The sequence below is a fragment of the Chelonoidis abingdonii genome, chromosome 3 (assembly GCF_003597395.2).
Source record: "Chelonoidis abingdonii isolate Lonesome George chromosome 3, CheloAbing_2.0, whole genome shotgun sequence".
In the NCBI taxonomy this organism is placed as follows: Eukaryota; Metazoa; Chordata; order Testudines; family Testudinidae; genus Chelonoidis; species Chelonoidis abingdonii.
The window spans coordinates 119,392,590-119,406,844 of NC_133771.1; the positions used below are offsets into that span (position 1 = coordinate 119,392,590).

At 40.4% G+C, this 14,255-nt stretch overlaps 1 protein-coding gene across 1 annotated transcript in view; it reads left to right on the forward strand.

The window, feature by feature from the left end:
* Positions 1–14,255, forward strand: part of CCDC170 (coiled-coil domain containing 170) — a 122,467-nt gene that overhangs the window by 4,306 nt on the left and 103,906 nt on the right. Inside the window, 1 exon segment of the mRNA XM_075064047.1 lies at positions 2,065–2,230. Coding sequence (XP_074920148.1) covers positions 2,065–2,230 — 166 coding nt within the window.

Sequence of the window (14,255 nt, forward strand, 5' to 3'; positions counted from 1 at the left end):
CCCCCCCCCCCCCCCCCGATTCACTCACTGTCTTTGGTCATTTTGTTTGTGCTGAAGACCTTGAAGTATATTAAGTCAGTCACTTTTCTGCTCTAGTTCTTGTGATTTACTTTACTGAGACATCTGAGCCTGAGTTTTCAGTTTCTTGCAGGGTAATTCAGGTTGAGTGTTTAAAAGTTACTGATGCTTATGAGAGGATTTAGTTTAAAATGCAGACCTTTCTTACAAATGTAGAACAGTAGTCCTAGCAGTGGAGTAAGTAGAACAAAGTCTTAGCAACAATTTCCCCGGTTAAGGTACTAATGAGACTTCGCTTCCTTTGCAACATACATAATTCAAACTCTGCTAGCCTTCCCTTTAATTAAGTAATATGTGAGGTTGAGCTAACATTTTTTGTGTGCCCTCTAAAAAAAGTTAAACTGGCTGGTGTTTTTCATTTGGGAAAAAAAGAGCCAATCCCGGCTCTCATTTGAAGTTAATGGCAAAACTCCCATTAATTTCAACAGGAGTAGTAGCAGGCACTAAAAGATGAAAATATGTGGTGGCAGTGGAGTTAGTTGTAATCACACACATTAATACACTTCTTACCTCTGATATCTTTGGGTAAAATTTTCAAGAGCCTAATTGAGTCAGGCTTCTTTGTCCCACTGACTTTCAATGAGATTTAAGCACTTCTGAAAATTGTACCCTTTGTGTGGAAAAAGAGTTATTTATGTAAGCCACAATATTAAGAATTCAGTTCTCCAAAACAAAGCTTCACCCCATACACAAAACAAATAATGAAAGATCATGGTGTGAAAGAAGGCTTCTAAAATTTTCTCGTATTCTGTATCTCTCAAAGATCTTTGTAAACTAAATGGGTAAATTGTTTTTAGTTTCCAAAATGAGCTACGGAAAGAACACATTTTCCAAACCAGAAAACGTCAGTTTCAGTGTCAGTTGCACATTTGGGAATCCATTCATTGTATTTCCTGTTATTTTGGAATTGTGTTCTCTAAATCTCCCTTCACACCAAACGTGAATAATTCTTTTGTAATCTCTTAGGGAAAGTCAACAACATGAAGGGCTTTTTTGTTCATCAAATCAAAATCCCGGAGGATCTTTGACTTAAAACTTTGTGTGTGTGTGGTATACTGAGTCATTTGCCAAAAAAAATTGTATTTATCTTTTCCAATAGATTAAAAAAACCTTTATATTTATAAAGTTTAACAGAATTATTACGCTAATTTTTAGAATGCCCAGATGAAAATTTTTCACAAGATCGTTCCTTTCATAAAGGGGTTAGGTATGTCCATGTGAAAAGTTGCTACACAACCATAAATACAAATGTACTGAAAAAAACTGGGCCAATTATTTAACCCTAGCTGGCTTGTCACCCTTCATCAATTAGTCTTTCATGGATTGAAAACCCTCAAGAGCAGCCAAAGTGTGTATACAGTGCCCCATATAATGAAGGAAGAAGGGGCCCATCGTGATTGAAACATTTGGTCACAACCATAATATATATGGTTGTTGTTGATAAATACCTATATGTGCTGCTTAAAATAAATAAGGCAGAATATCATGCAAAGTAAGTATTACTGGAGCTATGTAGGAGTTCGGCATGCCACATTACTCTAGAGCAGGGGTTGGCAACGTTTCAGAAGTGGTGTGCCAAGTTTCCATTTATTGATTCTAAGGTTTCGCACGCCAGTAATACATTTTAATGTTTTTAGAAAGTCTCTTTCTATGTCTATAATATATAACTAAAGTATTGTTGAAGATGAAGTAAATAAAGCTTTTAAAATGTTTAAGAAGCTTCATTTAAAATTAAATTAAAATGCAGAGCCTCCCCCCACCCCCGGTGGCCAGGACCTAGGCAATGTGAGTGCCACTGAAAATCAATTTGCATGCTGCTTTTGGCATGCGTGCCATAGGTTGCCTACCGCTGTTCTAGAATTTCAGATTAGGACCCCAAGTTTAACATTCACGTAAAAAAACGAAGTTGTATTTAACACTTTTGCTGCTGCTGTGAGAAAATGGAAAGCATATTAATTCTTATATTTTTTTTCCCTTCTATTTTAGTCCTCCTCTTGACAACTACGATGTATTTAAAGAAGGAAAGGTTCAAAGCTTCTTTGAATCCCAACAAGCTATTATTGCCTTATGCACTTACTTGCAGGAACTTCTTAAAAACATTGAGGACCTAGATGAAAAACAACTTCAGGAAGAATTTTTTAAGCTGCTGCAGGTAAACTTGGCATTTCTTATTCACAGTTCCTACCTGTGGCAAGTTACAAAATTTGAGTTCTGCAAAACTTAAACTTTTAAACTTAAAATTCTAGGCCTTATGTTTGCAAATATCCTATCATAGGTTGACAGATGCAGTTTACTGCTGAGTCTACAGACATTTCTTGTGCCTCTGCTGCTAGCTAAAGATCTGAGCAGCAGAGTGAAACTAACAAGACTCTGATTAGATATAGGGTTTTTGAATAAGATCACATGAGTAGCCATGTAATTGATAAGAATCATGTCAATTCCATGCTGCTGGTGGTCTATTACATGTTCTAAGCCCTGCTTATTCTTTTTCATGTACATCCAGTGTTGCCATCCCCAAGCATTCAAAAGTCATGAGTCAGGCTCCAAAAAGTCATGAGATTTGCTTAAGTCCTGATTAAAAAAAATTATTGTTATGGTGGTGTTGTTTACAAATTCAAGCTTTTCTCGCTAACCATTAGGGGTAGAAACTTATTTATTTAACTGAAAGTTGAAGTTCTCATAATTTCATTGCCGTGGGAGCTGAGGCTTTAGGAAAACACCAAATACCATGAGACTTAGGGTATGTCTACACTACAGGATTATTCCGATCTTACATAAACCAGTTTTCTTAAACAGATTGTATAAAGTTGAGTGCACGCGGCCACACAAAGCACAATAATTCGGCAGTGTGCGTCCATGTATCGAGGCTAGCGTCGATTTCTGGAGCGTTGTACTGTGGGTAGCTGTCCCCTAGCTTTCCCATAGTTCCCGCAGTCTTCCCCGTCCATTGGAATTCTGGCTTGAGATCCCAATGCATGATGGTGCGAAAACAGTGTCACGGGTGATTCTGGGTAAATGTCGTCACTCATTCCTTCCTCTGTGAAAGCAACGGCAGACAATCATTTCGCACCCTTTTTCCCTGGATTGCCCTGGCAGACGCCATAGCATGGCAACCATGGAGCCTGTTTTGCCTTTTGATACTGTCACCGTATGTGTACTGGATGCTGCTGACAGAGGTGGTGCTGCAGTGCTACACAGCAGCATTCATTTGCCTTTGCAAGGTAGCAGAGATGGTTACCATCCCTATTGCACTGTCTGCCATTGTAATTTGGTGATGAGATGACGGTTTTCAATCATTTTGTACCTTTTGCAATTGGTAATTGGTGATGACGGTTATCAAGCATTTTGTACCTCTGCTGCTGTCATGGGTGCTCCTGGCTGGCCTCGCTGAGGTCGGCCGGGGGCGCATAGACAAAAGTGGGAATGACTCCGAGGTGTCATTCCCTTTATATTGTTAAAAGAGTAGTCAGTCCTGCCTGGAAATATGGGCATACTAGAGAACTAGAGAGCACCAGTCGCTCCGTGTCAGAGCCCCAGAGACCGCAGAAATGATGAGTTGCATCCATCTTGAGGGGGCCCCTGCAACAGAACCCACCCGTGTCCTCTCGCCAACTCTCTGCGGCCACCGTGCAGTGCCCTATTTGTGTGCATGAAGTAATAAAGAAGCAGGAATAAGAAACACATGACTTTAGTGAGATAAAATTGCTAGGAGGCAGCTCCAGCTGCTATGGTGTCCAAGCATTATAGAGATCCTTTAGACATGAAAGGAGAGGCTGATAGAGCTCAGCCTCGTTGCTATGATGAGACGGTTACCGCCGTCTTGTAAACCATCTGGCTTGGGATGATCAGGGAGTCATTCTCATTTTCTACCGAGGCCAGCCCAGACACTCACAGGGCTGATTGATGATGATAGGATAGCAGTCAATTGTCCATCTGCCTATGGAAGGGGCTGCTGGTGTTCAGCACTGCAGCACCCTGTCTACCAGCAGCATGCAGTAGACATTTAGTGGGAACTTGAATAAATGAGAAACGTTTTCTTTTCCCCTTTTTCTTTGAGAGGATGTAAATCTGACGACATATAGCCCTGAAAATGCGGGAAAATGTTTTGACCCTTCAGGCATTGGTGACGTCAACCAAGAATGGTAAATGCTTTTCGGAGACTGCGGGGACTGTGGATAGCTGTGAGTCCTCAGTCCCCCTCCTTCTCCATGAGCGCCATTTGATCTGGCTTTCTGTTACGTGTCATGCCAGACTGTTGTGTGACCTCTGTCTTGCATAGCCTGGAGATCTTGGTTCAAATGCTTGTCATTTCTCTTCTGGTACAGAGCTCTGATAGAAACAGATTCTGTCTCCCATACACGACAGATCCATACTCCGTTACAGGTCCATGCTGGGAGCTCTTTTGGATTTGGGACTTGCATCGCACCCATGCTTGATCAGGCCCATGCTGGGGCAAACAGAAATGAAATTCAAAGTTCGTGGGGCATTTGTCCTTCTACCTGGCCAGGTGTATCCGAGTTTCAGATGCTTTCCAGAGCAGTCACATGGTGCATCTAGGATACTGCCCGGAGGCACTACCGTCGATTTGCAGCCACACTAACCCTAATCTGACATGGCAATACCAATTTCAGCGCTACTCCTCTCGTCAGGGAGGAGTACAGAAACCGCTTTAAAGAGCCCTTTATATTGATATAAAGGGCCTTGTTGTGTGGACGGGTGCAGGGTTAAATCGGTTTAACGCTGTTAAATTTAGTTTAAACGCGTAGTGTAGACCAGGCCTTAATAAAATCATAAGTTGGCAATGCTGCATACCTAGCTGTTTGTTGAGACTGCATAAAAGAGCATAATTTCATATTCTTGCAATATAGATCAACTTAACAAATTCCAAATAATCAAAACTCACTTATCCTCCCATTATTAGTCCTATGTGTACTCCTGCCAAGGCTTTTTGGAGTTGTGTATATAATATAAATTTCTTTAGCTCTGTCATTGTGTTTATACCAAACCTAATCTGTTGTGAATCCAAGATGAAGATGGGGAAAGAGGCTTGTATTTCCCCCTTCCAATTCATTTCTGGTGTGTCTTTGGAAGTGAAAAGTATTATTTTGGTTTCTCTCCCAGAAATCTTTCTGAACTCTTTATGTACAAAATGTTGAACTTTAATAGGGAGTATGTATGTGGAGTCAGGTCCCACTGTCTCTAGAACAAAACAAAATACTACAGAATAATGAGATTTAGCAAAATGGACTTTTTTCTCCTCAGATTTCATTGTGGGGGAATAAGTGCGACCTCTCCTTTTCAGCTGGTGAAGACAACTTTCAGAAAGCCAGTCCTCTAAAATCACTGGACAACTTGAAACCTTTCATCTTAGTGGATGATATGGAAGGCATTTGGTCAGTGCTTATTAACAGCAAGAAAAGAAGAACGTCAAAAGATGTTACTAGAGTTGACATAGTCCTGGATAATGCTGGATATGAACTTATTACTGATCTAGTACTGGCTGACTTCCTGTTATCATCAAAGTTAGTTACTGAAATCCATTTCCATGGAAAGTGTATTCCATGGTATGTATCGGATACTACAAAGCAAGATTTTAACTGGACTATTAAACAGCTGCAGTCTGCTAATAATAGGTGGATGTCTAGGTGTGGGATGAACTGGGAGGGCAATATTAAAAAAGGAGTTTTGGTTTACCATGATCACATGTTTTGGACTCTGCCACATGAATTTTGTAGTATGGCTCAGGTTGCTGCTGACTTGTATGCTGAGCTGCAGAAGTCACATTTAATTATTTTTAAAGGTGACCTCAATTACAGGAAACTAACTGGAGATAGAAAATGGGAGTTTACTGTTCCATTTCATCAAGCCTTAAACAAATTTCATCCTGCACCTCTCTGCAGCTTGAGAACACTAAAATCTGATGTTCAGGTTGGTCTGAAACCTGGACAAGGTGATCAGTTGGTGACTTCTGAACCTGACTGGATGATATGTGGGAAATATGGAGTAGTTCAGTTTGATGCATCTTTGTGATTCAGGTGTGAGGTTGATAGTTTACCGAGGGATAGGTTTAATTTGCACTGTTTCAGAGAGCTGTGCTTTTGCTGTTCAATTTTGGGCTTTTCGTTTACCTGTTTCTGGTAAGTAGCTTGTTGTTACTGATTTACAAAAGCTAAAGATGATGTACAACAGTTTACAAACTTTCCTTTTAAGACTCAAGTTATTAAATTGTAGATCTTTTATGATCTAAAATGTCAACAGATGTTGCAGATGAACATTACTTCAATTGTCCCTAAGAATACTTTATCTTTCAGTAATTAAAGAGAATTAATGCTCAGTGGAAGATACAATTTACTTGTGGAACTGGTTCCATCTTCGCATGCATTTACTGTTCCAGTACTGTTTGGCATTTTCAAGTGCCATGTGTTGCATGGTACTTAGATTCATGAATTCAAAAAAAAAAAAATTAACTTCTCGGTTTTCTGCATCACTGCAGCAGAGGTCTTATTTTAAAGCTGTTTGATTTGTCTTTGACAAAGAGTATTTTACATAAATTGACAATGTTTTCTCATCTGTGTGGTCAATAGTTTTTGCCATTCTGAAAGCTATTAAAAAGAACTAAGTAGGTATAGTCAGCAGTGGGTTAAGGAAGGATCATTTGGGGTGAGACCATGGTCCTGTAAAGAAGACTCAGATGCCCAACTGAGTCAGAGCACTAAGACACAAGTAAGTAGTACCTGCTAGCTGTCTGCCAAGTGGGGTAGTCCCCCTCCCCTTCCATGACAAGTTCAGACTCTGAAATTGGGAGTAAGAATCCATCTTTAAAGATGTGGAAAGAATTGTTTGAGACTGTGACAAGCCAGGGGTGTGATTTTTTTTCCCCCCCTCCCACTTGTGAGCACATACTCAGTCTTGCTCTCACAGCCAAGCTGTGCCTTTACTGCTGCTACCCTGTGTGACTACAACTACACTACTGTTTATACTTGCGCTAGCACAATGAGAGCTAGCATGAGTATGTGTAAGAGAGCAGGGAAACCACACCCCTACTTCATTTAGATGTAGCCTGAATAGGGTTGTGAGGGAGCAGATATCTTGGTAAACTCATTCAGGATTTATGCTTAATCCTTCTTTGTATTAGAGAGAGGGCACAGGTAACAATATGTACAGTTAAAGTTGCCTGACTTTCCATTAATGATGCAACCCTTTTTTAGCTGCTTATAACACTGCAAGATTTATCTGTTTCAGATGAAATTTTCTCCGCCTCCTGTTGAAAAAAATTTTTTTTTTTTTGAAAGTTTCAGCAAAAATGTTTCAACTGTTCTCAATAAGGTTAGGAGAAAATATTGAGCATTCTTAACCCAGCAGCCCTGCACTGGAGAAGGACTTTCCCATGAGTTCCTCCTCCCAGCAACCAAATGTTGGGAGCAGGAACTAAGCAGTGGTATTTTCTTTCCTATGCTATTGTAGTCCATGCAGTGAGGTGGTGGCAGTGGTCTTATTGTAATAGAGGGGTGAGAAGCTAGGCCTAGGGAAGGAGTAGGGCAGGCGGTCTCAGGTGAGCTGGGTGTAGTGGGGGAGCTGCATGTATGGGCCGGGGGGAAGAGACCTGGGACAAGGACAGACTGGAAGGACAAGGGGAGAAGGGTCTGGTGCAGGGGCGGAGAAGTACGCACTGGGGTCTAACCATTATTGCACACGCCCCTCAGAACGTAGACTAAATCCCAAATTCCTGTGCTGTCAGAAAATTGCAGTGCAACCTGTCTTTCATCTCCCTCTAATAGAGAGTGCATACGCAGGGTGACAACCTACCACTGCTGTGAATTACTGTTAGCTCAAGCAGCAGGTATCTGTGAGGTGGGTCTAAAGGTTCCTGCTCTGCTAATGACTGCTTGGGTCTCACTATAAGCCCCATGTTGGAATTTTTTTCCCCAATTTGCCTTTTTTAAAGCTTAGGAGATTACAAATACAGAATCTACAGAAAGAACATTAAGGTTTAAAAATGAAGTACTCAACAGCTAGGAAATACCAGGAAGAATTGTCCTGTGGTTAGGGTTCCAGCTTGGTACTCAAGCCTCTGTTCTGTTGCCTGCTTTCACAGATTTTCGGGTTTACTGTGGGTATGTCACTTAAAGTGTGCCTCAGTTCCCCATCTGTATAATGGAGATAGCATTTCCCTACCTCACTGGGGTGCTATGAAGCACTCAGTTTCTGCAGTAATGTGGGCTATATAAGCATCTTAGCTAGAATTAAGCTTGCCTAGGCAACTGTCATTCTCTTCCCTACCCTTGAGCATATGTTTTGATAGTCTCTAATTACATGACATCCTGTATTTTTGCATGGTACCTGTACCTCATTCAGTGCATAGGATGGACAGTGCTCACTTGAATAGCAGCTAGTGGATTTCATTTGTTGTCATTGGCCAGTATGTGACCCCTTGCTTTAATTACTGTACACTATTCAAACCTTGCTCTGAATATAGAAGTATTAATCAGAGTGCTTCTCAAATATTAATGAATGTTTCAACCTCTGGAGTTAAGTGGTGATATTCCCATTTTACAGATAGTGTATGTTTTTACCTTAGGGAATTGAGGCAAAGAGACTAACTTTGGGTGTACCATTTAAGATGCCTAGGGACTGACTCTTTCCAGAAAACTTAGTATTTTATAGAACTTTATATATTCAGAGCACATCTCCCATTTACTTCAGTTGCAGCTATGAGTGTTTAGAACTTCTTCAGCCAGACCCCTGGGTATCTTATTGGCCACCTTGAAAATGATTAACACAGTGACCATCGGCGTAAAAAGTTTGGTTTAGTGTCTTGCCCAGCATCACCCAGGAACTCTCTAGTAGAGACTCCAGTTCTCCAAGGAGCATTCCATCCTCCCTAAACCATGAAAATAGTCTCTCTCTTCCTGCATTCCCCTGCCTCATTCACTACACTCCTTCCAACTTCTGCTACAAATGAGGCAGGGATCCAACAGCTAAGAGCATCATTAGCAGCACAACCACTATTCATTCTCAGGACACATCCTGTACACTAAATGAGGAAGGGTGGAAATAATGGTATGTAATATAATTAAAGATGCCATCATAATTTATACCCTAATGGAAGCCACATTAAGATTACACAGGCAACCTTAATTCTGGCACTTCCTAATCTGAGGGCTTAACTTTGCACCTTAACAATCATTTAAAATCGTTTTTATATGTAATACTGAATACACAGTAGAACCTTATTGAATTGCTACTGGGCTTGCAGACTAACTATCCTCTCCTAAAAAACTAACAGTATTGTATCCCATGCAAACATGTCATATAGACCCTACCTATTACAATAAGATACTTCATCAGAAAAATGTGCTTAGTTGTTAGGAGCAAAGTATATTGTGAAGTATTTTCCTAAATGTTTATTAATCTCTCCTTTGTAATATGTAACTTGCAGTATGCCTATGTCATTAGGGGGAAGCCTACTAAATCTTTTTATTAAGTAGGAACAGAATAGAATGAGGATATACTTCTGTTTAAGGAAATGCTTCCTGCTCACTTACGTTATATCTTTGTAATTATTCTAACATTGATTGCATTATTATAATGATCTACAGCCCAGAGGGGGTTTCTAAACCAATTCTTAGGCTTTTCCTTCTGTGCTATTTGAATTTTCATAACACCGAAGGGTATTTCTAATCAATTCCAAGATCACCAGGATACAGGCATTTCCATCCACCTTCTGAGCAAGTGTAGCTCTAACTCATACTTTTTGAATTTTGAACTACAGTGGTAGCTCTTATCTATAATCATACAAACTCCAGGAAGATCATTTGTTGCACACACAGTTCGCAGCCTCTGGAAATCAGTAAGTCAACATTAATGTATAAAAAGTTGTAAACATATTTAAGACAAATCAGGTATTTAAAAACATGCAATACATTTATAAACTTGAAACTCAAGTATGGGTTTCTTCAGTAAGAATGATTTATGCTGAACTGTAATTTCCCTTTCATCAAAATAGGTATTGTTTTGTCAAACCTTAAAAAGAATCTTCAGATGACACCTAACTTTTGAACACAAGAGTCTTACAATATATTTCCATTTGTTTTAAAATAGAAGTCTGTGTTCCTTCCATTTAATTATGAATATTTTTAATGGAAAAAGCAGACCTTTTTATAAGCACAGGATTAGAACTGCAGAAATCTTTCTTTTCAATCTATACTGGTGATTTATAGGCATTTGTAATAAAACTTGATTTTAATGAAAGAAAAAGTAGATTTAGGGTGAGATCCGTCCCAAATTTACCTTCAAGGTTTCCTCCAACAAATCCTGTCCCAGCTTAGTAAAACTTCCATATTTCTCGTATTTCAAGAATTGCGCTATGTAAAATGTAGGACATATAAAGATGTGGGAAGTCCCTTTGCACCCCAGTGTGGTGCTGTAGATATGCCCGATCTTAATTTCCCCTGATTTGTTGGCAATAGGTTTCCATTTTAAAAGTCCAAGGCAAGGAGAAGACAACACAAAAGAACAAAATGGTATGTCCCTTCTTAAATGAAGCTTGTGGGCAACAGCAATCGCAACAAACGTTCATAAGTCCTCACCTCCAGACCAGACCTTGGTTGAGAGCTCTCACCTTAAAGCCCATAATACCAAGTTTCTGAGCCCTGGTCTACACTACCAACTTATGTTGGTATAACTGTCATTCCACACTCATGAGGAATGCAGTTATACTGACCTAACTCCCAGTGTATATAGTGCTATGTTGACAGGAGGTCCTTTGACATAGCTACTGCCCCTTAAGGAGGTGGAGTACCTGTGCTGATGGGAGAAGCTCTCCGAGACATAGGTAGCATCTTCATTACATGCTACAGCTGCAGCGGTGCAACTACAGCCCTGTAAATATAGACAAGCCTTGAGTGTCATTGGGCTGATCCTCTGGAGCCTGAGAGAAACCAGCAGCCACTGCAGCATGCACAGGTTCTTCCCCTCCTCTTCCTGTTTATATATCCCAGGCATAGGTCAGGACTTCCTTGATTACACCCTAAACTGTTCTAAATGTTGGCTGCAGCCTGTCCCTTAAAGAGAGAGTACACTCCCTCATAGGGCATAACCAAAAAAGAAGGGTTCCTAAAATATATATATAAAACCAATTAGTCTCCACCCAATAGCTTTTAATGTTAATTCATCTTGCAAGTTAAAATGTTTTAAGGATGTGGTGCAGTAGCCCTGAACCTCCTTCAGCTGCATTTATGCTAATGACTCTCTCTTCCAAATTATTATACTGCATGCCAAATTTCTGTTATCATCTTAGCAACAGTGTTTCCCAAACTCAAAGGAACTCCAAAGGAAGAGAAAAACAACTTAATATTTTCCCACTAAGCATAATTGAAGTCTCTCCTCAATAATTCTTTTAAATTATTCTTTTAAAACTAGTCTATTGCTGCCATCGTGAATAACTTATGGGTGTATATATGGTTGGAATTGAAACAGTTTCTTGCAAGTTCAGACAAAACTTCCACTTATACTTAAACCACTTAACTCCTTGGTCCCTGACAAGTTGGAATCGTTCAGACAACAGAGAGAACCACCACTCTAATTTTCTGTGAGGATTACCATAAAATGTACTGCTTTACAAAACCAAATTGAATTTAAAATACCAGTACCATTACAATAGAATTTTATTTACGTAGAGTATCTTCAGATTGAAGAACTTTTCTGTCTGCTGAATTTCTCACTTGCTCTCAAACTATAAAACAAAGGCTTAGGATGATGCTCACCTGACTGAAGAAGCTAAACTCAAAATCGCTTAAACTGAGTAGCAATTAAGAATGCAAAATAAAATATTAATACAAATAGCACAACTTAAGACTTGGTCAGAATACACACACAAAACCAATGTTGACATGGTATTTTAAGGGTCATTCTATTTCCATCTTTAAAATATGCACAACTGTTAATTTAAGCAATTTGGTTTTCTGTTATCAGAGCAAGTATTTTTCGTTTTTGTTTTTCTGGAATTGGGACTTTTCATATGCTTTCAAGACATCTGGTTCACACTGGAAACTTAGTTTTCCAATCAGAAAAAAATCTTAAACTGCGAGTCTGGAAGTTTTATTCTTGGGTCCAATTTCTTGTCCCTTCTTAGATAATAGCTTATTTGTGATAACCATGTTACATCTTGCATGGTGTAGAGAATATTTGTACAAAGAATATTATTGAAGAATTTGGATCAAAGCATTAAAAGTTGAACTAGCCAAGTTGTAGATTGAATTATTAAAAATTATTTAAAACTTTATTGGGAACATAAAAATTGTGAAACCACATCGGTAGTCTGTCTAGCCCAGTGGTTCTTAAACTTTTGTATTAGTGACTCCTTTCACACAAGCCTCTGAGTGTGACCCCCTTAATAAATTAAAAACGCTTAAATATTTAACACTATTATAAATGCTGGATGCGAAGCGGGGTTTGGGGTGGAAGCTGACAGCTCATGACCCGCCACGTAATAACTGCAATTCCCTGACTGGTCCCGACCCTCAATTTGAGAACCCCAGTCTAGCCCAATATTTTAGCCAATAGTATAGTAGAACCTCAGAGTTACAAATGCCTCAGGAATAGAGGTTGCTCTTAACTCTGAAATGTTTGTAACTGAACAAAATGTTACTGTTGTTCTTTCAAAAGTTTACACCTGAACATTAACTTAATACAGCTTTGAAACTTTACTATGCAGAAGAAAAATGCTACTTTTAACCATTTTAGTTTAAATGAAACAATCACAGTTCCTTACCTTGTCAAATCTTTTTTTAAACTTTTCCTTTTTTTAGTAGTTTACATTTAACACAATACTGTACTCTACATACTTTTTTTTTGTCTCTGCTGCTGCCTGAATGCATACTTCCAGTTCCAAATGAGGTGCGTTCGTAACTTTGGTGCTCATAACTCTGAGGTTCAACTGTAGCTAGTACAAGGTGTTTTACAGAAAAGGGTAAAAGCTTCCATAATGTGATTAAAGTGATAGCATATAGATCAAAGTTGATTACTTAGCAAATAAAAATGCACACTAAGCCTAATATAATAGATAGGGTTTGAATTAAGCAGTGTTAGGTAGTATAAACACCAAGGTTTTCTACACAGACAGGTTTCCTTCTTTCCTGCCTGGGACCAGCACTTCCCCCAGTTCAGTCTTTGTTCCTCAGGATATGGCTACACTTGGAAATGTGCAGTGCTGGCAGTTACAGCTGTGTTCGTACAGCTGTGTAGGGACAGCTGCCCACAATGCACCACTCCCAACAGCGCTGCAGTGTGGCCACATTTGCAGCATTTGCAGCGCTGCTGGGAGTGGTGCATTGTGGGCAGCTATCCCACAGAGCACCTCGTCCCATTTTGGCGCTGTGGGTTGTGGGAAGGGGACGGAAGGGTGCGGGTCATTCCGCTTCCTGTCCCAACGCCCCGTGGTGCATTGCTACACATCCCAGAATTTTGATGCCATTGTGAGTCTGCCGCGTGATTTCAGTAAGAAATGGAGCCCGAGCTGCTGAGGACTTTGCTGATGAATGTCGCCAGCACATCACATTTGGCAATTGAGCTATTCCTTCAGCTCCAAATCGACAGTGAGAAGTTGATTCGCTTGATGCGCGTGATACTAAATTGCTTGTGGCAGTAACGGACGTGCTCAGCAGCGTGGAACACCGCCTTTGGGCTCTGGAAACAAGCACTGAGTGGTGGGATCACGTCGTTCTGCAAGTCTGGGATGACGAGCAGTGGCTGCAGAACTTTCGGATGAGAAAAGCCACTTTCATGGGACTGTGTGCTGAGCTCGCCCCAACCCTGCGGCGCAAGGACAGAGATGAGAGCTGCCCGGTCAGTGAGAACGGGTGCTAGCAGTCGAAGATGACACTCAAGACAGCACCGATCAGTCGCAAACACATGGAGTGGCAAACGTCAACCATTGAATAGTGTTGATGCAATTGCAGGCCATAACGATCCTGCAAGACGTGACCGGGAAAGGCAGGACATCGGATGCTTGCACCAAAGGGGTTCCCTTAACCGTGGAGGGCGATAGATGGCAATCCTGATGCGGCACCACCACCGGCAATCCCGAGACACATTGAACAGAGGTATTCTCTGGTTACCAAGCGCTGGGTGAGCACCTCGGGCGTTTCACGGACATAACACAGGAGGCCGGTAAAGGT